This window comes from Homarus americanus, unplaced genomic scaffold (assembly GCF_018991925.1).
Source record: "Homarus americanus isolate GMGI-L3 unplaced genomic scaffold, GMGI_Hamer_2.0 scaffold36734, whole genome shotgun sequence".
Taxonomy (NCBI): Eukaryota; Metazoa; Arthropoda; class Malacostraca; order Decapoda; family Nephropidae; genus Homarus; species Homarus americanus.
This window is the reverse complement of record NW_024733126.1, coordinates 2,800,156-2,824,509: the sequence shown is the minus strand read 5'-3', so window position 1 is coordinate 2,824,509 and position 24,354 is coordinate 2,800,156. Positions and strand designations below refer to the sequence as shown.

Genomic DNA, 24,354 nt, shown 5'->3' with positions numbered 1-24,354 from the left:
CCGAAATTCCAAAAACCGAAAAGCTCTGAAAACCGAAAGTTTTTTTGTGGAGCAATTTTTTTTTTTTTTTTTTTTTTTTTTTTTTTTTTTGTAACAGCCCACCCGGGCACAGGTCACTGACCCACATTGGGGCCTGGGGGGTGAAAATGTAATAGTAATAATAATTTTAATAATAATAATAATACAGTAATAATAATAATTATAATAATAATAATAATAATAATGATAATACAGTTGTACCCCACTTAACGCGGTCAATTGAACCCAGAGGGTCCCGCGCTAAGTGAAATCCGCGTTAAGTGAACAACAGAACATATGGGATTAATTCCAATAGAACCCAGCCCGACCCCCAAACTCCACTTTTTGACGACACATAACTATGTTGTAGTAAAAATTCTATCTTAACTTTATGATGGTATGAAAAAACAAGTAATATAGAAGAGGTTAGGTTAGGAAAGATAAAGGTTAACATAGGAAAAATAAAGAATAGGTTAAAAAACGAAAAATTTTGTGGAACACTTACGGTAGTAGAAGAGATGGGTCGGCATACGGGGATGGAGGCTGGTTCCGAGGCAGAGGGCAGATTACTGGCCCTCAGGTGAATCACCATTACTAGGTGAATCAACATCACTGTCACTTACAGTTGTCAGGGCTTCCCTGACAAATCCCTCAAAGTCAACTTCACTTTCACTATCACTGGCTTGGGCTGGCTGTGGTGGGCGAAGAACTCGGTTATGCTTTGCTGACGGCTGGTGTTGATGTTGTCGTGATACACCTTGATGTACGGCTCCATAGCCTGCACCAGTCGGGCATGGAAGACTTCATAGCGTTCATCGTCATTGTCGCGGGAAAGGAGGGACTTAATTTTTTCTGTAAACTCTATGACACACTTAATATCACTATGACTTAAACTAGGTTCTTCGGAGAATGACGCACCTTCTTCCTCCTCTTCACTGGCGTGTTCTTCTTCCAACATCTCGTCGGCAGTCACTTCAGGATCTTTGATCACCTCCAGGATGTCTTCGTTGGTGGTCTCGGAGAAGCCTTCAGCTGTAATATTGAGCGCAGCTTCTCTGGCAAGGTCCACTGCTACTGCAACAGTCTGAACCTCACCAGTCACAGGTTCACTCCTCCTCTCACCTGGTATGCCATGCAACACATGTCTCCATGCGTGACGAATCGTAGCAATAGTCAGCAGATCCCATGCCTCCACCAAGAAGTCTACAGCTTGTTTAACGTTAAACTTCTTCCAAAATTGTTTGACGAGAAGTTCTTGAGTCGCCGCCTCTTGTTCCTTGTCCTCGTCGCTTTTGCTCTCGCTGTCGGTGTTACCCAGCTTACGCAACTCATCCTTGGTGTTGGTAGAGTCGTTCAGGAGCTTGAACTTCTTTGCAGAGTAAGCAGCTTTCACATTGCATATCAACTCCTGGTCCATGGGCTGGATTAATGACGTAGTGTTGGGAGGAAGGAAGACCACTTTTACGTTGGGGTGACGATCCATAAGTAGGGGCGAGTGTCCAGGTGCGTTGTCAAGGAGCAACAAAATATTGAATGGAACATTCTGTTGCTCGCAGAATTTCTGCACGTCAGGAACAAAACAGTCGTCAAACCAGAAGAGGGACAGAGAAGAGGACATCCACGCCTTACGTGCGGTTAGCCAGTGGACATTAAGCTTGTTCATGTCCATATTCTTGTAGGCGTGCGGCTTGCGGGCTTTGTGAATCACCGATAACTTTGGTTTACAGGTACCGGAGGCATTGGTGGTAAACAGGACGGTGATGCGTTCCTTCTGCAACTTCCGACCCCTTACCTTGCTGGCAGACTGGACAACGAAGGTCTTGGAAGGTAACTTTTTCCAGAAAAGACCAGATTCGTCCATGTTAAACACCTGGTCGTCACTGTACTGTCCTTCCTCCATAATCTCACGTAAAAACGGAGGAAAATCTCTAGCCGCCACACGGTCAGCACTCGCTTCCTCACCACCAATGTTGATGTTGGTGATCTTGTTCCTCTTCTTAAACCTATGCAGCCAACCAGAGGAAGCATTGAAGGGTTTGGGCTCTGCAATTCCCAGTTTACGTGTCACTGCTGCGTATAGCTCACGTGCGTACTCCTGCACTGAGCGCGTGTCCACCGCCATGTTGCGTCGCGCCTGACGAACCAAATAACTCACCAGCAAATTTTCCACTTTTGCCAGCACCCTGTTCTGGCAATACCTGATCGTTGAAGCACCTGCAGACTTTGTGATTTTCATGTGCTCTTTGATCTTGGCTGCATCCTTCTTGATCGTGCGAATCATAGATTCGTTGACGCCATGCTGGCGCGCGAGATCAACTTGCCGTGTTCCTTTCTCCAAATCTTGAGCAATTTGGTACTTCACCTCGTAGCTTAATGAACGTCGTGTCTTCTTTGGCTTAGTGCCGCTGGGTCCAGGTAAGGAAATGTCTCTCTCTGGGGGCGGTGGTGGTCCGGCGGAAGCCATTTTACGGAACAATGGATGCGCGTTAACCCGGGGTGGCCTTGAGGGATGAAACTGCCGCGGCTAGGTCAAGCGTCGTCTCTCCTCCCTCCCTCCCTCCCTCCCTCCCTCCCTCCCTCCCTCCCCGGGGTGGTCACGTCATAATACTTTAAGCCAATTACAGCTAGCAGCAGAGGGGGGTAGGGATGCATGGCCAATCACAGTCCGATACGTCATATGACGTCAGTGATAACGTAACAAAGACACACACTGCGCAACCTTACCGCGCGGCTTGCCCAAGCGGAGGGAGGAGGAGGGAGAGGCAGGCAGGCAGGCGGGCGGGCGGGCGGGTGGCGCGTGGCCAAAATCTAAAAATAGCGTCTCGAGCTGGACACTCACCGCGTATATGTGGAAAAAATCCGTGTTAAGTGAAAGTTCAGCTCTGGCAAGGCACCGCGTATATGCGAAAACGCGCTAAGTGAAACCGCGTTAGGCGGGGTAATACTGTACAGTAATAATAATAATTATTCATAGTAAATAAAATTTTTAATAAAAAATACACAAAAATAAAATAAGAATGATAACAATAATAATAATAACAATAACACTGTAATAATAAAATAATAATAATAATAATAAAGAAATACAAGAATGAAAAAAGATCAAAAGTGAGAAACACGACCTAGACCTATGAATTATTATTATTATATTTTAGCCCCAATGTGGGTCAGTGACCTGTGCCCGGGTGGGCTGATCCCTGTGTAAAAAAAAAAAAAAAAAAAAACCCTAACCATTCTGAAAACCGAAAAATTCCAAAAACCGAAATGCATCTGGTCCCAAGAATTTCGGATAAGGGATTGTCAACCTGTATTATTATTATTATTATTATTATTATTATTATTATTATTATTATTACTATTTTTATTTTTATTATTATTTTTATTATTATTATTATTATTATTATTATTTTTATTATTATTATTATTTTTATTATTTTTATTCATCATCATCATCATCATCATCTTTATTTTTATTATTTTTTTTATTATTATTATTATTATTATTATTATTATTATTATTATTATTATTATTATTATTATTATTATTATTATTATTATATTTTCACTCCCAGGCCCTGATGTGAGCCATTGACCTGTGCCCCAGTGGGCTAATCCCATAAGAAAAAAGTGTATGCTGCAACATCTGAGCAGGTCAGCTGATAGTGTAAACATTGGGGGACTTACAACTTGTATTTGTTACTGTTCCCTGCATTTTTATTATTTAAAAAATGCTTATGACTCACATTGTTAAAATTGCACCTTTACACCTTACATGAAGAGGGTTGATGCAATCTGATGTGGCCATCTGCTCCTGGATTCTGACGTCATTGACAATACAGTTGCTATTTCCTCAGTGCCACAAATATTTAAACTTATCTTGATTAAATCACTGTTTCAACTTCAATTTAAAAACTATATATATTGTACATTTCTAACAGCGTGACAGAGTGTGTTGAATAAGTTTCCCCAGAACTGCCAACTTGTCCATTCCAACAATGCTAAATTTCAAATTTTATGCTGAATTCAAAATAAATTCTAAGTACTGTACTGTGAATGGTATTGTAAATAAAAAAGTTACAAAAACAAAGGACTCACCTGCAGCAATAGTATGAGGTTTAATGATGCAACAAGTATTGTGTGAGAGATGGGCGATGGTCTGTGGCACCATCACATCATTCACTTTCGAAGAAGGGAAGAAGAATTCAATTTCCTACAAAAGAAATTTATCATTCAGAAGCTATATTATCAACTTCTTAAAGATTAAAAATAATTTGGATAAGCCACCATGAAATTCTTATTTATTCTCATCACAATCAGCACACTAATAAAACAATCTAATTTTTTTTCTGTATTTATTTATTTTATTTTTTGCCACTTAACAGCTTACTAGCCATTCGGGCAGTTAGTCTATCCAGTGATAGTATAGGAGGAAATTGGCAACTGGGAAACCTGTGAAGTTTAATAGGGTCACACTGGTTAACACCCTTCTCACATGTGTCCAGGCCGAGGCTTGAACCCTTGACATATTGGTGAGAGTTAAGCACGTTACCGCTGTACCACCAATACATTTTTACTTGACATCTTAAGCCAAAAATAATATTATGATTAACTTGGATGAAAGTAGAAAAGCACTGAAAATTCATCATCAATATTATGAGATTTATGTACAGATATTCTTTGAACAGTATGCCAGAAAAATAAAGAACTGATCTTTTAAGTCCATTTTTCTGGTGAGACTCAGTCAAGTGGTTCTTGAAAGACTGATATTTACTATAGGGTATTACTGTACCGGTATATAATTTGGGATCCACCTTTTGTAATGTTAAACCCGGGCTAACCTGTCAATCCATCTGGATACTATAGACTCAACAATGTAGTATCTGAACACCAACTTTCACATGACTTGCTGCTCACATCATCCATTTTTTATTACTTAAGCTTAATCCGCCTTGACTACAGAATTGAACCAATTGTTTCCACATCAGTTCCAGTTGGGCAGTCAAGCCCAAGATAGGAGAGGGAATATATTCAAGGTGCCTGGCTCTGGTGTCCACCAAAATAAGGGGATAATATTATTTCAACCAATATTAATACAATTAAATAATAAGAATTTTATTTTACATTGTTGAACTAATCTTAGTGCTCATATATCAAAATTTAGTTAAAATAATTCATTATTTTAAAAGTATGACAACATATTATAGCAAAAACCCATCACAGAAGACTTTGTTATTATAATACTCTCAACCATCATCAAAATACCTTGAAAAATTATTGTAAAATTACTAAAATTAATTATTTAATATGAAATAAATAAAATCAAAGATGAATCATGAAAATGATTAATAATTGAAATGTAATGTGGGGCAACTTAATCATGAATATGCGAAGGGAGCCCTGGCCATCTAGAGAGGCTCACTGCCACTAGACATAACATCACGCTCTCTCAATCACTCCAGTTCTAGCATCGTATTCTCACCCTCTTCGAGGCTAGTATTAATTCAAAAGTATTCCATACTACAGTGGTCCCTCGGTTAACGAGCACAATTCGTTCCAGAAGGTTGCTTGTTAACCAAAAAATTTGTAAACCGAAACCATTGTTTCAATGGGTTTTTGGGTAATTGGTTCCAACTCACCGAAAATTACATACAAACTAAAAATAAATGCAGTAAAGTACACTTACTTTGAGGTGTGCACATAGAAGGCTCCTGGTTGATGATGATGATGATGGGAATTAGAATGGGGGTGGAGGAGAAGGGAGAAGAGAAGGCATTGGGGTGGAAGAGAAGTCACCCCATGCTGCCATTTCACCCATAAAATTTTAGTTCACTTGGTGTAATTCAAGATTATTTTCTTTATATCAACACTGCACTATATATTATCAATATGTAAAATATATTTCAAAATGACCAATAATATGACTGGAAACACAGAAAAAAAAGCATTTATGTTGAAGTCTCAAACAAGATGTTCCTTCCTCTGAACCGGTAAACAAACCGACGCCAAGCTTGGTGTATTGAGTGGCTGTTTGGTGTGCAAAAAAACTAGTTTCCTGTACTTCAATTATGTTCAATAATTGTTAAAATGACTAAAAAATTTAATATAAAACTTTTAAAATTATTGAATAGTACAACCTTCTTGATATTTACTAAAATGGTAAGGAATTTAAATCAAAAACCGATTACTGTATTGGCGGACTAATACTACAGCTGGTGAGCAGGCAAATGCAGGCGAAAACATGTTGGGAAAAATTCGTAAGGAATTCGTTAACCAAAATTTTTTCGTTAACCGAAGTGAAGAATCTTATGGAAGGTAATTCGTTAACCGAAATTTCGTTAACCGAGGCGCTCGTTAACCGAGGGATCACTGTATTTGTAAGACATTCTAGTATTGTGATTGAACCTGTGTTAAGGTGAAATTGTGCTATAATCATAATAATCGCAAGAAAATGGCTAGCCGGTGTTGTTGACCACGCGACGTCACCCAGACGGCCATCTTGAGAGGAATTTAATTATCCCTAATAATCTTTAATTACTCTCCACATCTTTACTAATCCTTGAATGTTTCACCAATGATTTCGTTTATAATGTCTTTGTGGATCACCTGATACCAGAATCAAATACATTTAAGGAAAATTAACCTAGATATTCAATTTAAAATTTTTTGTGATTTTCTCTTTATAGTAACCATATATTTATTAATGTTTCTTCGTTAACAGGGTGTCAGTGCGGGAGTTACCGGCGACTACAGTGATAGTGGAAATTATGGTGACTGATGTCTCCCTGTGTCGCCCCCTTATCTACCTTCCGTCATCAAACCCGACTCCAAATCACTAATATGTGCAGCTGAGTTTTTTTGTGGATGGTTAATTATATGAAATTCAATAACAAGTCCCTTTGTAAACTTATATTATCATATTGATATTTCCCAGCAAACACTCCTTCCGTCCCTGTCAGCCTAATAAATTCCTTTTCACTAAGTAATTATAAAAATCAATTAATAATTATTTCCTCCTATATATGAGCAATACTATCATTATAAGCCAAAAATTTAATTCTTTTTTATTTAATGTGATCAAAGAAATATTAATTAATATCACATGTTACACTACCATCTCGAGTTTAGTATTAAATAAACACAATATTGCTACACTACCAACTTCAGTTTATTAGATGTCTTTATATAAGAGTTTAAGTACAGTATCTCTCTAATTATTCTTGTTTATCATAAAATACTCCCCTTAATAACATTAATGAAAACCACTCAAAAATAATTAGTCTTTAATTATCTTCAATATATATTATAGCAATACGTACAATATATTAATTAAAGGGGTTGATATAATAAATCAAAACAACAGCATTACATATTTGGTTTACAATGGTATAATATAAAAATGAAAATTCCTGCAGCTAGGAAATGCTTGTAAAGTTAAACCAGCTAAAACAAGAGCGAGGAGGTGCTAGAGAAGCTCCAGAAATGGAGAGTGAAACTTCCTTGTGTGAGTTGATCTATTTTTCCTATTACTTTTTATGGTTCCAGAATATCCCTTTCATTATCTCATCAAACTAGTCTTACGTTATCCCAGTCAATAATAGATATACAGTCATGCGCCGGTTAACGTCCTAGATACGTTCTTGGAAACGTGACGTTAACCGATATGGACGTTGTCCGATCATCACATAAACTTTGTATTTATACTTACGTGTATGTGGAATACTATATATGTACATATACATTTTTTCTCTTAAATCACTACTGTAATGAGATACAGGTGCTTAATTTTTATCTCTTGTGCAAAATACATGACGTATATATTAAAATTATTCACTGTTTTACAAGGATTCCAACAACGCCGGGCAGATGAGGGAGAGAGAGGGTGGGAGCGAGCGAGGGGGCGTGGGGGGAGGGGAGGTAGTACGTTTGACAGTTGGCACAGGCCCAGGTCTAACGCGTGTATATTTATCAGTTCTTAAGTGACTAAGCTTCTCTCTTATAAAAAGTCAGTGAAATGACCTAGGTGAATATAATTAACATTGCTGGGATTCTTGTAACATACTGATTAATTTGAATATAAACATGCTATAATTTGCACTAGACAAAACAATTTTAGTACAGTAATCAAATTCGTACATGTGCGCTCCAGCTTTGCACTAAGGTCATTTATTTCAATTACGTTTCTTTTAGTATGGTGTGTGCATGTAAATGGATGAAAATAAATGATGAAATCTATGTAAATCTACCCAAAAATACATTTGAAAAACTTTTTTATAAAGTGTACTACAGTACTGTACACTAATGTACAACAATTTTTATCTCTTGAGCAAAATATATGACATTTATATTCAAATTAATGGCTGTCTTGCAAAGATTCTAGCAATGCAAATTATAATCTCCTAACTTTAGTCTGAGATATTATACAAAATAAAATCTGTAAGCCTAAAAGCCTGGCTGGGGGGAGGGGGGGGGGTTTGAGGTGATAAATTTGAGCCGAAGGTCTCTGCGTGTTTATTTAACAGTCCTACTAAGCTTCTCTCATATTAAAATGCCAGTGATATGACCTAGGAGAATGTAATTAACATAGCTGGGATTCTTGTAAGATACTGATTTATTTGAATATAAACATGTTGTAATTAGCACTAGACATAACAATTTTAGTACCGTAATCAATTTAGTACATGTGCAGTCCAGCTTTGCACTAAGGTCATTTATTTCTTTTACGTTTCTTTTAGTATGGTGTGTGCATGTAAATGAATGAAAATAAATGAAGAAATTTATGTAAATCTACCCAAAAATACAGTTGAAAAACTTTCTATAAAATGTACTACAGTATTGTACACTAATGTACAGTGGTCCCTCGGTTAACGAACTCAATCCGTTCCAGCAGGTTGTTCGTTAACCGAAACCATTGTTTCAATGGGTTTTTGGGTAATTGGTTCAAGCTCACCGAAAATTGCCGAAATTCAACAAAAATGGTAGAAAAGTTCACTTACTTTGAGGTGTGTATGTAGAAGGCTCCTGGATGATGATGATGATGTGCATTTGAAGTGGGAGGTGGAGGAGGAGAAGGGAGAAGAGAAGGCATTGGGGTGGAAGAGAAGCCACCCCATGGCACCATTTTACCCATAAAATTTTAGTTCTCTTGGTGTATTTCAAGATTATTTTCTTTAAATCAACACTGCACTGCATTATATATTGTCAATATGTAAAATGAACTTCAGAATGACCAATAATTGTACTGTAAAAACATAAAAATAGTGTATGTTCAAGAGAGTCTCAAGCAAGATGCTTCCTCCACTGAGCAGGGACACACACAGATGCCATTTTGGGTGAGTCAAGTGGCTGTTTGGCATGATGAAAACTAGTTCCCTGTGCTTCCGTTATGATACATAATTGTTAAAATGACTAAAAACTTAAATATAAAACTTTTAAAATTATTGAATAGTACAACCTTCTTGATATTTACTCAAAGGGTAATGAATTTAAGCCCTAGAACCGATTACTGTATTGGCGGACTAATACTACAGCTGGTGAGCAGCCGAAAGCAAGCGAAAACATGTTGGGAAAAATTCGTAAGGAATTCGTTAACCGAAATTTTTTCATTAACCGAAGTGAAGAATCTTATGGAAGGTAATTCGTTAACTGAAATTTCGTTAACCGAGGGATCACTGTACACTACTTTTAGCACTATTACTTTGATACAACAGGATAAAATGGACAAACAAAAGTAGATACAGGTTGACAATCCCTTATCCGAAATCCTTGGGACCAGAGGCATTTCGGATTTCGGAATTTTTCGGTTTTCAGAATGGTTAGTTTTTTTTTTTTTTATATTAGCCCATCTGGGCACAAGTCACTGACTCACATTGTGCCTGGGGCGAAATAGGTTAATAATAATTATAATAATAATAATAATAATAAGCAGGTAAGAATAAATAATTCAAAGGTATTATAGTAGTTCTGCTATAACGCGATAGTAGTGTTCTTGTAAAACATCGTGTTATAGAAATTCGTGTAATAGAAATAACATGGCTTATGGAGAAAATAGGGTTAGGTGCAGATTACTCCAAATCGAAAAAAAATTTCGTAGTTAGCCTAACACAAAGGATAGCACAGTCTAAATAAATGTTACATTCATATCTAATAATGAAATCATACAGTAAATGTTACACTTTACCTTGAGAAAATATGAATATAACTTGATGGGGGATAAGGGTGATGTTGAGGCTGAGGAGAGGAGTCATGAAACATCAAGCTTTTCTTCAAGTGTTATAGCCTTTCTTTTACGATCACCACCGGAAATGTGATCACCAGAGTGCTTCCCAGAGATATTCTTCTTTTCCATAGTCACAAAATTGGAGAAACAGTAATCAGAATTCACTGAGGACACTTAAAAACTTCACAAGTGTTTCAAACAAAGTGTGGAGTAAACAGAGCGCGCGGGTCTAAAACGCTATGTATTTTGTTTTTCTCTTATTTAAAATTTTACATTTTACATATACTATACAGGTATACTGTATACATAAATATTACATAAATTATTTCTGCAATTCTTCACAAACAAAACACATAAATCAATTGAACATGTGATGTCGAACGTGAACTGTAAACACTGCATAACCCCGCACCAAGCCACAATGTACAGTACACTTTAAATGCTACTTATTTTGTTTTTCTCTCTTATTTAAAATTTTACAATTTACATATACTGTACAGGTATTTCTTCACAAACAAAACACATAAATCAATTGAACAAGTGATGTCGAACGTGAACTGTAAACATTGAGCCAAGCCACAACACTGTTCAGTACACTTTAACACTTTAAACGCTACGTATTTAGTTTTTCTCTTTTATTTAAATTTTTACGATTTACATATATATATATATATATATATATATATATATATATATATATATATATATATATATATATATATATATATATATTTCTGCGTAAATCCACAATGAAAACGTGATAAATAAATCTTGATAAAATCACACGGAAAAATGGAACAACGGAGCACCTTAGCTTTCGCCTTTTATTCAAGACATCTTTAGAGGCAACTGGATTAGCATGGACAGAGAGGCTTAAATATACAGGACACCCTAAAAACATGAGGTCATTTAGTACGATGACATCTACTAACTCTTCACACCACCAATAATGAGAGTGAGCTCAAGAGAAGGGTGGTGACGGACTAGCCAGTAATAGTCAGAAAAAGCAACCAAAATAAACGTTATCATACATCTAGATCAAAGGTTTTCAAAGCATTTAATCCAGCCACACAACAAATTTATGGGCTTATAATATCAGTTTTGAACCTGGATTATTTTACCAAGGTTTTATTGATTTTAGAATTCCTTTAATCAAACTAGCTCAACCAGAAGTCTTTCAGACACAAGAGGGATTTTGGGGATTAGTGGATGTCATCACAGATTGGACCTCATGTTTTAGGTCACCCTGTATATTTAAGCCCCTCTCTGTCCATGTAATCCAGTTGCCTCTGAAATATGCCCTCAACAAAGACCTAAAGCTAAGGCACTGCTGTTTCCATTTTCCTGTGATTTTAATAAGATATATATATATATAATTATAATTTATATATATATATATATATATATATATATATATATATATATATATATATATATATATATATATATATATATATATATATATATATATATATATATATATATATATATATATATATATATATATGTAAATTGTAATTTACATATTATTCTATATTAGAAAGGTGAGCCTATAAAATATAGAGAAACGCTTGAGTCCCCCAGTAGAGATGTCAGTTTCTCAACCACTACAGGATGTCCGCTTTTTTTTTGTGTACTGGCCAGACTCATATTTTCGTATATGACACAGGATGATAAGGGGAATTTGAATTTATTAGGTTTATTTATTTATATATAATATACTGTAATATATTGAAGATACTAAAAGTATTTCTTTTAAATTTATATACGAGTTATGTAAAAAGGAGGTACATTTATGTGGATCGTTAAGCGACCAAACTCCTAATCCATGACGGATTCTGTTCATTATTTATATCCTAAATTTGGTTAATTGCAGTGTTTCAAGAATTAATGCAACATGTCATTGAATATTCTTTGCAAAAAATAAATTTTAAATGAATTATTTATAAGAGATAAGTATTATGATCAGTAACATACAGATATGTATTATTACCACCGAACACAAGGATGGTCAAAATAGCCACAGGCGGCTCAGTCAAGTAGTCACTTTCCTTTCTTGTCACCGGGCAAGGGGGAGGTAAAGATAGATAATTAAAGCAGCTGAAGCGAGACATGCAGTATGTTAGGACTGGTTTATAACACATTTTTATTATTTTAATATACCAGTATCTTCATGCATTTTGAATTGTGCCTTCCCAAACGAAGTTTCTAGCATAAAAGTAATAGGTACTGAGTATTAATAAATATTTATAAATATTTCCTGTACACAAACAAAACACATAAATCAATTGAATATGTGATGCTCTAATTAAACTGCAAAACACACTGTGTGTGATAAAGAGAGCGTATTGATTTTTTTATATGTAATACCATACTATTTATAATATAGGCATACTGTATATATAAATATTACATACATTATTTGTAAATAGAGTTCAAACACCAAAAACAATATTACAAATTAAATTGAAGATGTGATGTCGAACGTAATCTAGCTATAACTGAGGATCACAGATGTAAACTGAGTTCTATATGCTGGTATGCATTTTCTACCTGCAATTGTTAAAATTCATAAATCGCGTTCGAGCAAATTCGCGTTGTCAAAACACGCGTTATAGCAGAACTCACTGTATGTTACTCACTTTTTATCTTTTTTCATTCTTGTATTTCTTTATTATTATTATTATTATTATTATTATTATTATTATTTTATTAATACAGTATTATTGTTATCATTATTATTTTATTAATACAGTATTATTGTTATCATTATTATTTTATTTTGGTGTATTTTTTAATTAAAAATTTTATTTACTATGAATAATTACAGGTATTATAATTATTATTATTATTATAATTATTATTACTATTACATTTTCGCCCCCCAGGCCCAGATGTGGGTCAGTGATCTATGCCTGGGTGGGCTAATCTCCGTGTATAAAAAAAAAAAAAAAAAAAAAAAAAAAAAAAAAAAAAAAAAAAAATTGCTCCACAAAAAACTTTCGGTTTTCAGAGCTTTTCGGTTTTCGGAATTTCGGATAAAGGGTTGTCAACCTGTAATTATGTTCAGGAAGCTTCCCTGTGGCCGAGGTGTGGCGTGACAGTCAAATAGTCACACGGGAACCTGATAACCTGCGCTGGACATTTAAACAGTGGCAGGAAAAGGCAACCATTCTGGAACGTCACCCGGGGTGCGCCAGTTGGACGTCCTGGAACGTCACCAGGGGCCTAAGGGTTAAATTAGGGGGTTCGGTGTTTGTTTTAATTGTTTTTTCTATAACGATTTCCAAACTTTTTCCAATTGATAGCTGCAATCCTTTGACTTTCTCCCTCACACTTCGTCCTTTCCGAGACTTCTGAGAGACTTTCGGCATGATGTCTAAGCACAGTAGTTAGTTGACCGAGAGACAGACCAAGAGGTAGCAGTGAACAACACATGTGGTGGTGGCAGGACACAGACTAAGAGGATATAAACAAACCCCACACACAAGTGGCATGTTTGGCGTGGAATTTAACAGAATCACGCTCGATTTAGTGAACTAGTTAGCTAAATCAAGAAAAAATAATGGAAATTTAAATTTAACGGAAAGGGGGTGAATCAAATTACAGTAGTTCGTTAATTCGAGAAAGTACTGTACAGTAATTTCCTCAGTCCCCAACACTCTCCAATAGCCAAAATGGATTTTGAATGTTCTGGGAAATTCCAGGAAAACTCTTTCTATTTCAAGCATGGGAAAGAGTTTCCGAGAATTAAATCATGTGCATTTTCCAGAAAGATACCGAGAAAATCTCTCCAAAGCTTGCTGTTCCCAGCATAGTAACAAATTTTCCGGAAGTTCTGCGAGATTGCAGGCATGTGGGTGAGCTAGCTGCTTGGGTAACTTTGGTTGTAGAATCATACACTTAGTTCATACTCTGCCGCCACTGTACAAGGTTGATCCCTCGCTCGCTGCTGTTTTTGCATAAATTTGTGTTGTATACTATTGCACATTACTGTATCAGGACACAATCAGCCAAGAATACAGTGTTAAATTAGTGTTAAGACATAAAAGGTGATTACAGTTATATATATTGTACAGTAGGGGGCAGGGAAAAAACACTTTTATTTGAGTTGCAGGCTGCACTTTTCAGGCATCGTTTGTATGGCTGTAACAAACACCTGTGCAAAATTTCATGCCATTTCATGCATACTTACCCTGCCGCATCGCGAACGACTTTTTGTCAACTTTTAGTGTACAGTAGTACCCCGCTTAACGCGGTCAATTGAACCCACAGGGTACCGCGTTAAGTGAAAACCGCGTTAAGTGAACAACAGAACATATGGGATTAATTCCAATAGAGACTGGCCCGACCCCCAAACTCCACTTTTTGACGACACACAACTATGTTGTAGTAAAAATTTTATCTTAACTTTATGATGGTATGCACACACAATTAATAATTAAGAGAAATATCAATAATATTAGGTTTTTTAACACTTGCATTAGTAGAAAAGATGGCTGGGCACACGGGGATGGGGGGTTGGTTCCGAGGCAGAGGGCAGATTATTGGCCCTCACCTGTATCACTTGTATCAATTGTATCACTATCCACCACAGAGGCTTGCAGGGCCTCTTTGTCAAACCCCTTAAAGGCCATATAAGTCCATATCCTCACTATAATTATCACTATCACTGACTTGGGCCGGCTGTGGTGGGTGGCGGGTGAAGAACTCGGTAATGTTTTGATGACTGGGCGACCTTGTGCGCATTGTGCCCGCGCCGCTTCCCGCGTATATGATGAAAAATTCCGCGTTAAGTGAAATTTCAGCTCTGGCGAGGCACCGCGTATATGATAAAACGCGTTAAGTGAAACCGCGTTAGGTGGGGTAATACTGTATACCAAAAATTAGGTGTCATTTAATGTTTTCCAGGATAATGATAAATTTTACATGGGTGACATCGATTTAATTCACATGTTATTTTACAGGTACACCGTATAGAAAATCATTACAAGTTCATATTGAAATTCTTTTTTGTGCGGAACCTTGGCATCATTTTCCTAGACAATAATCTTTGCCTAATATATCCATCTCTCGATTCGTATCCCGTCACTTCAGTGCAAGCTTCAGTCATCACTTTTATGCCTCTCTCGACCGCCTGAGTGCTGTTTGGCCACTTGGGCACCACTAATGGTGTCTCAAGAATGTCATTAACCTGTAGATTTGACAGAGAAGCAATGTAAGGAGGCTCAGTCTTGAGTTCATTCCTCCAGTTAATCATGGAATGATAGTTTTTTGCTTGCCACTTTAGTTTCGGAGTCACCACCTTTCTCATGTTGACTACAGGAGGCACATCCTCATTCCCATCTCCATCTTTACCCTCCTCATCAGTATAGTTTAACAAATTCTCGTCAACAGCAGCATCAGAATCTTCCTCCTCCTCTTCAGATCTGCCAGTGCATTCTTCCTTTTGCTGATTCTCCTCTCTAATTTTTCTTATCATTGAGACAGCTTTTTCTCTAACAGTCATGTCCTCATCTGCACACATACCAAGAAGAAGTTGATCTGTGTGGGCGAAGTATGCATTTCTCTGGACAGCCTTCTTCACTATCGTCTCCTCCTCACTATTCAGGTGTTTCATATATAGCAGGGACTGGAATACGTTCCTTGAGCCGTGTGTTACGTAAGGGTGTATCTTGATGTAAAACCACATTGGAGCACTGAACTTTATTATTGTAATGACAATTCTTTTCAACTCATGGCTGGGTCTTGATGTTGCTACATACAGCCTGAGGATTCTACTCCATAAGGTGTTCCACCTTGACACACAGGGAGGACCTGGCTCAATAGCAGCCAAGTCATCTTCAACAACACCTGTGATAACTCCTTTACAAATCCTATACAGGTATTTCTGATCCCAGGACAGATCTTTCTCCACTTCATCATTAAACACAGGGAAATCAGGGAAACTGACTGGCTGGAAGGCGACAACTGGAAGCTCAGACAAAGACTCCTTGATCTGATTTCCAATGGGACCACGCCAATGCTCAGGACCACTTGGTTTACCATCATAGTGATAAAAAACTGCGCGGAAAGGCAGCTCATTTCCGTGAAGCTGACATATGAAATAATGGAGCGGGTGACCAAGTAACATTTCAAGATGATGAATGACTTCATTTTCTGATCCTACATTTGCATTGGTTCCATCACAACCAACACACACAATGGGCTGCTGGGTTAGATTTTTCTCCACCAGAAACTCGTGAATAGTTTTGGCAATCTGCTTTCCGTGTCCAGTCTTGGGAGTCACATGTGTGAGATATTCATTGCCAGGCTCAACCATGATGACATAATGAAATGAGAAAAGGCTGATAATCAATATAGACATAGCACCATACTCATCTGCAACAAGACAACTTAAATGAAATAAGAGATATGAAAAAAAAGTTGATAAACACTGAACAGAACATTGCACCGCCACAGCGGCTGTTTGGCTAGTACTGTAGGTAAATTTAAAAATTTCAGTAGAAAATGCGGCAGACTAAACCTCGACATATCAGCTTCAAATTTGGCATGGAGTCTTAGATATGTATAAGGAACAATGCCTGAAGAGTGCAGCTTTGAGCAAAATTTCACTGCCCCCTATTGTACAGTATTACCCCGCTTTACACGGTTTCACTTTCCGCGATTTCTCATTTACGCGGTACCTCGCTAGAACCAGACTTTCACTTTCCGCGGTGCATCTACTCATATACGCGGTGAAGTATAATATATTTTTTATTATTTTTTTATTTAGCTATTAAAATTCATACAAATTACCCTGCCAGAATATAATTTACATTGCTGGAATTCTTACAATTTGATGATCATTTTGAATAAAAACATCATGGATTTTCCATTAGACATACAAATTTTAGATCTAATGTAATAATTTGGTTTACACAAAGCAAATATTTTATCGTTTGTGCAAAATATATGAAGTTTACATTCAAAATATTCCCTGACCTGCAAGGAATCTAGAAATGTCAATTATATTATCTTAACTTTAGTCTGGATTATTACTTATTACTAAAAATGTAAATATACTATTTTCTCCCAATTGCTTCTCTGGTAGGGAGGGAAGGTGGGGGGTGGGGGTTAGGAAGGGAGGGAGGGTGGAGGTGGGTTATTTTGATTGACAGATAGTGTCCTTGAAGAATATTTCTTTGTTTATTTACTGAAGATATTTGTTTTAACTCATAAAATTCATACAAATTACCCGGCCAGAATATAATTTACATTGCTGGAATTCTTACAATATGATGATCATTTTGAATATAAACATCATGGATTTTGCATTAGACATACAAATTGTACATCTAATGTAATAATTTGGTTTACATAAAACAAATATTTTATCTTTTGTGCAAAATATATGAAGTTTACATAAAAAATATTCCCTGACCTGCAAGGAATCCAGAAATGTCAATTATATTATCCTAACTTTAGTCTGAGGTATTATTTAATACTAAAAGTTAAAATCTAGTGGTTTCACCCAAACATTTCTCAGAGAGGTAGGAGCTAGTGAGCTGGGAAGAAGGGGGGGGGGGGATTTGAGTCCATTATTTGAATGGACATTAACCTGGCGACTGTATTTCTCTTAAATATTAATTGTGTGAGCATACCATCATAAAATTTAGATGTTATTTTTACTACAACATAATAGGTATTGTGTTGGAAAAAGCGGAGTTTGGGGGTCGGGCCAGTCTCTATTGGAATTAATCCCATATGTTCTGTTGTTCACTTTACGCGGTTTTCACTTTCCGCAGTACCCTGTGGGTTCAATTGACCGCGTAAATCGGGGTACTACTGTACTGTACATTCAGCAAAGTGGACAGTGTAATCCTACTGTAGGCTAGTACGTAGAGGTATTGTATATGTATAGTATACTGTATAGGACAAAGGCAGGTCATCCTGTATCATCATATCACTATTTGGCTTGCCTGCATCACAAGCTCACGATGACAGCGTCTGCTGGTGAGTACAGTATATACAGCACAAAAGTAGTACAAGTGAATACAGTCATCCCTTGGTTATAGCGCACTTGGTTATCGCGATTTTCGTTATCACACCTCCATTAAATTTGCACACCGGCTGTTATAGCGCATTTTTCAAGCCGAGAATTTCGTTATCACGCATTTGCCTCCAGGTGTATTGTTGCCCATTTGCTTCACCTACATCTATTGAGGATAAACTCTTTCACCTATAAATTGAAGATAACACATTTGCTGTAATCAGACACATCTAAGTTGCCTCGACAACTGCAACCCCAGTTGCAATTTCAAATTCCTTGTCATTACTAAGGAATAACGAAGTTTCGGGTGCACTCCAAGATTGAGAGAAAACGGAGGACTCAGGCGTCCTGAAGCGATGAGAAAACAGACTCCTCAGATGAGGGACTCAAACAAAGAAAGCATAGCTACATGTTTTGTGGACTACAGTATTAAGCGTACCCTTTTCATCACTTTTTAATAAACCTAGCCATGCCTATGTGTGTTTCTGATACTTACCATAACATTATCTATATCTTTAGTAGGTCTAAATGGTGGCATAATGGGAAAATTGGGGTTGGGTCTTGGGTGCCTGGAACCAATAGAATAAATCCCATAGGTTCTGTACTTTCGTTATCACGCACTCGGCGCGGTCCCTATTAGGCGTGATAACCAAGGGATGACTGTACAATATTTTGTTTATTTACAATATTTTGTATGTGTACAGTGGTGTTTGTATACATAAATATAGCTCTGTGTCTATCCAAGAGAGAAGCATAGTTTAGACCTCAGAAAACTTTCCCCAGTACCCGGAAACTTTCCTGGGATGCGCAATAGTGTCTGTCCATGAGAGATGCATAGTTTAGCCTCAGAAAACTTACCCAAGTAAATTTGTACCCCACTTTACGCGGTTTCACTTAACGCGATTTCTCATATAAGCGGTGCCTCGCCAGAACCGAACTTTCACTTAACGCAGTTCATCTACCCATATATGCGCAGAGTGTCCGGCTCGAGACGCTATTTTAAGATTCGCCCCACCCGCCACCCGCTCCTGCCTGCCGCCTGCCTCGCCTCTCCCTCCTCCTCCTCCCTCCCTCCCCTCCGCCTCCATCCCCGTATGCCGACCCATCTCTTCTACTAACGTAAGTGTTACACCTAACTTTTAGTTTTCCTAACCTAACCTTTATTTTTCCTAACTTAACCTTTATTTTTCCTAACCTAACCTCTTCTATATTACTTCTTTGTTCATACCATCATAAAGTTAAGATAAAATTTTTACTACAACATAGTTGTGTGTCGTCAAAAAGTGGAGTTTGGGGGTCGGGCCAGTCTCTATTGGAATTAATCCCATATGTTCTGTTGTTCACTTAACGCGGTACCCTGTGGGTTCAATTGACCGCGTAAAGCGGGGTACAACTGTACCAGGAAAAATTCCGGAGATGTGCGAAATTTGTCTCAATACTCAGAAATCTCTCATTCCCAGTAGAGCTGTGCAAGAATTATTCCAGCTAACTTATGTATACCGGTATATCATCCTAAACATATTATAGTAATTATATTAAAAAAATAAATAAAAATACTGTACTGACTTACCCTTGTGGCTGAGGTATCAGAATCAGAACCATGTGCTGCATTTGACTGCTTGTCTTTACCAAACTTTGCTCGGACAGTCTCTGGAGAATCTTGCCTTGCTACCTCAGAATCTGTGGGTCCCAGGGTCTCTCGCCATTTTTTGACTGCGTTGGTTGTTATCAGTTCCATCGCAACAACAGGACCACTTGTGATGTAGTCCAAGAGAGGCCTAATAGAGTGAAAAGGTATTTGTCTTAATATTCTTTTCTTTATACAGTACCGGCATCTACCTAAATATACAGTGATATCCCCGTTAGCCGGAACAATTGGTACAGAGCACTTCCGGGGACGAGAAATTTCCGGCTAACCAGACGACTTTCTCAAACCCGGAAAGATTCCTTATCCCCGGAATATTTTACGGTTACTGGGAAAAGTTTCCGAGTGTCTAAACTAGACATCTTGCACACACAGACACTAGCCCAGTTCCCAGAATGTTTCTGGGTGCTGGGGATGTTTTCTTGAGTCTAAACTACTGGAGTCAGTAAATGCAGTTCTAATTAAGTTAGAAACTCCATTTCTTTAATATAATAATCTAGAAAAGTTTATATAAAAATTGGTAAAAAAAAATATATTTGAAAATTAAAAATCTATATGATATGAGCATGAATGAAACTGTGTGTTACAGCAAAGACTGGTATTTTCCACTCCCATGGAGCTGTGGGGGATTAGTGGGTCTTGTGTACCTGACCTGACGCAATGTCAGGTGGAGGTAGGGTGTGGGATTAGTGGTCTCCTATTACTGACCTACAGATGGAATGTCAGGTCACCCTTTCTTAGCCGGGGGATTAGTGGGCCTCATGATCTGAAGATGTCTTGAATAAACACAAAACCTTAAGTATTTTTAGAGAGATTGTGATAAGTATAAGTATAAATGAGCAATGTTGTATTCCTTAAACATTACATTACATAGCATTTTAAAATATGGAGAGAGAGAAAGCAGAAAGGTGAGGGTAATTAAAGAGATGGAGTGGAAATGAGTGTTGGTAAGTACTCCCCCAACAGCTGATATTTAACTCGCAGTCACACACACGCAAATTTGTCACACAATAAGACCCTCACTCCTTATGTCTGCTGTCTTAATTCCCTTGTTAGGGGTATGTGAGTGGTGTTGGAGACTGTGATGCTGGGGTGTGGCTGAAGAGTGTGGTATATGAACCTTGGGGGGGGGGGACGAGGTCACTTCCCCCCTTCCTCCCTCAAGAATGGAAAATTGTGATAGGGAGATGAATTTGATACCATAATGATCCTTAATACATTATCTACAAAACGTTTCCAATAAGATATCCTTAAACTAAATATTTCTATGTGAAATAGTGATGGGAATTCCATTCTTTTATAAAAAAAAACATATGAAATGTTGATTCCGGAGTCAGTAAAATCAGTTCTAATTTCATCAGACACACCATTTATTTTTCATCAAAATAATCCTGAATACTTTATCTAAAAGTTTGGTTAAATAAATATATTTAAAAAAACACAAGTTTTATATGATACAGGCTTGAACAGAACTGTTTCTTTTATCTTCGCCACCGATCGGCTCGTTAGTAGCTTGGGCGTTCGGCACGTCTCTGTTACACACTTCACTCACTTGACTGTAATACATGTGCATAACTAATCATGTCATATTACTAACCTGACCTGATGCAACGTCAGGTCACCCTGTGTTGGGATAGGGATTAGTTGGTCTTATGACCTGAATATGTCTTGAATGACATTATTTTTTACTATAAGGTATATACATAGTACTATACTGTACTCTATTGTAGATGAAGGGTATATGTATTAATAAGCACAGATTATTACAGTAACATATCTGTACTAATTAATGACAAACAAATAAACAATACTTGTATTGTATCATGAAGAGTAGACAAACAGCGAGACAACCCATGGCGTGGTCACTTTTACCCCCACCCCACCAAGGAGGATAGATTAACGCTTATAAAATGTCATTGACTTGACTTACGAGAATATATATTGCTAGAGTTCTTGTATGATAGTGATTAATTTGCACCACACACACACACACACACACACGAGTTACTATACCATGAGGCCTACGTGACCTTACACAGTATGGCAAGAGACCAGCCTGGGCCATCAGCTCCAAACTATAATAATTTGTATGTTCAGTTCATGTTCCTTCTCCTTTCAGTCATGAATGCTCTTGTTAAACGACCCACCTACCCCATGTCTTTGTATGCAATAAGTCATTATTGTCTAATGTACAATTTCAGCCTTCAGGCTGCATAACTTTTTAAATAATATAATAACAAAAACAATAATAATAATAATACAGTATTACCCCGCTTTACACGGTTTCACTTTCCGCGATTTCTCATTTACGCGGTACCTTGCCAGAACCAGACTTTCACTTTCTGCGGTGCATCTACTCATATACGCTGTGAAGAATGATTTTTTTTTTTTTTTTTTTTAGCTCAGAAAATTCATTCAAATTACCCGGCCAGAATATAATTTACGTTGCTGGAATTTTTACAATATGATGATCATTTTGAATATAAACATCATGGATTTTGCATTAGACATACAAATTTTAGATCTTATGTAATAATTTGGTTTACACAAAGCAAATATTTTATCCTTTGTGCAGAATATATGAAATTTACATACAAAATATTCCCTGCCCTGCAAGGAATCCAGAAATGTCAATTATATTATCCTAACTTTAGTCGGAGTTATTATTTATTACTAAAAATGTAAATATACTATTTTCTCCCAATCCCTTCTCTGGTAAGGAGGGAGGGAGGGAGGGAGGGAGGAACCGGAGTATTTTGATTGACAGATAGTGTCCTTGAAGAATATTTCTTTGTTTATTTACTGAAGATATATGTTTTAGCTCATAAAATTCATACAAATTACCCAGCCAAAATATAATTTACATTGCTGGAATTCTTACAATATGATGATCATTTTGAATATAAACATCATGGATTTTGCATTAGACATACAAATTTTAGATCTAAAGAAATAATTTAGTTTACACAAAGGAAATATTTTATCTTTTGTGCAAAATATATGAAGTTTACATTAAAAATATTCCCTGACCTGCAAGGAATCCAGAAATGTCAATTATATTATCCTAACTTTAGTCTGAGGTATTATATATTACTAAAAATGTAAATATACTGTTTTCTCCCAAACATTTCTCTGGTAGGGAGGGGGGTGGGGGGTAGGGAGGGAGGGACCCAGCAATCGTGGGAAGAGGGGGAGAGCTGGAGGTGGGGTATTTTGATTGACAGATAGTGTTTGGGTGAAGTACATTTTTTTTATTTATTGAAGATATTTGTTTTAGCTCATAAAATTCATGCAAATTACCCGGCCAGAATATAATTTACATTGCTGGAATTCTTACAATATGATGATCGTTTTGAATATAAACATCATGGATTTTGCATTAGACATACAAATTTTAGATCTAAAGTAATAATTTGGTTTACACAAAGCAAATATTTTATCTTTTGTGCAAAATATATGAAGTTTACATTCAAAATATTCCCTGACCTGCAAGGAATCCAGAAATGTCAATTATATTATCCTAACTTTAGTCTGAGGTATTATTTATTACTAAACGTTAAAATCTAGAGTTTTCACCCAAACATTAATCAGAGAGGTAGGAGCTAGTGAGCTGGGAAGAGGGGATTTGAGTCCATTATTTAAATGGACATTAACCTGGCGACTGTATTTCTCTTAAATATTAATTGTGTGAGCATACCATCATAAAATTTAGATGTTATTTTTACTACAACATAGGTATTGTGTCGGAAAAAGTGGAGTTTGGGGGTCGGGCCAGTCTCTATTGGAATTAATCCCATATGTTCTGTTGTTCACTTTACGCGGTTTTCACTTTCCCGGTACCCTGTGAGTTCAATTGACTGCGTAAATTGGGGTACTACTGTAATAATAATAATAATAATAATAATAATAATACAGTCAGCCCATAACATATGTGGGGGTTAGGTAACAGAGATACCCGTGAATGTTAAAAATCCGTGTACTTTTGCTGACCCCCCCCCAAAAAAAAACCCTGGCTCCCCATGTCCATATTTACCGTATATACCGGTGTGTAGTTCAAGTTTTTAAGACCAAATTATTTGGCAAAAAATTGGGGGTCGACCTCTAAACGGGTAATAGTTTCGTTAGGTTGAAAAATATTTACCAGTAACTACCAGTAAACAATGGAAACGATGCACCACCAGCTGTGAGTGTTGGTACAGTTGCCAGGGCAGATCTCTTGCGTCATCATAGCAAGCCCAAAGTAGCCAAATGCATGGTATGGTATGCACAGGACGATGTAAAACATAAAGTATTCATTTTTTAAAGTTTATTTATAGATACAGTACAGTATTACCCCGCTTAACGCGCTTTCACTTAACGCGTTTTCGCATATACGCGGTGCCTTGCCAAAGCTGAACTTTCACTTAACGCGGATTTTTCCACAGCAACGCGGTGAGTGTCCGC

At 37.0% G+C, this 24,354-nt stretch overlaps 1 protein-coding gene across 4 annotated transcripts in view; it reads right to left on the bottom strand.

Moving 5' to 3' along the window:
* LOC121869302 (nucleoside diphosphate kinase 7-like) overlaps positions 1 to 24,354 on the bottom strand; it is a 203,835-nt gene that overhangs the window by 70,598 nt on the left and 108,883 nt on the right. For all 4 annotated transcript variants that reach the window (XM_042370549.1, XM_042370550.1, XM_042370551.1 and 1 more), the window contains 2 exons: positions 19,837 to 20,044; positions 4,114 to 4,228 (listed from right to left, as the gene is read on the bottom strand). In XM_042370549.1, coding sequence (XP_042226483.1) covers positions 4,114 to 4,228; positions 19,837 to 20,044 — 323 coding nt within the window. The remainder of the gene's footprint in view (positions 1 to 4,113; positions 4,229 to 19,836; positions 20,045 to 24,354) is intronic.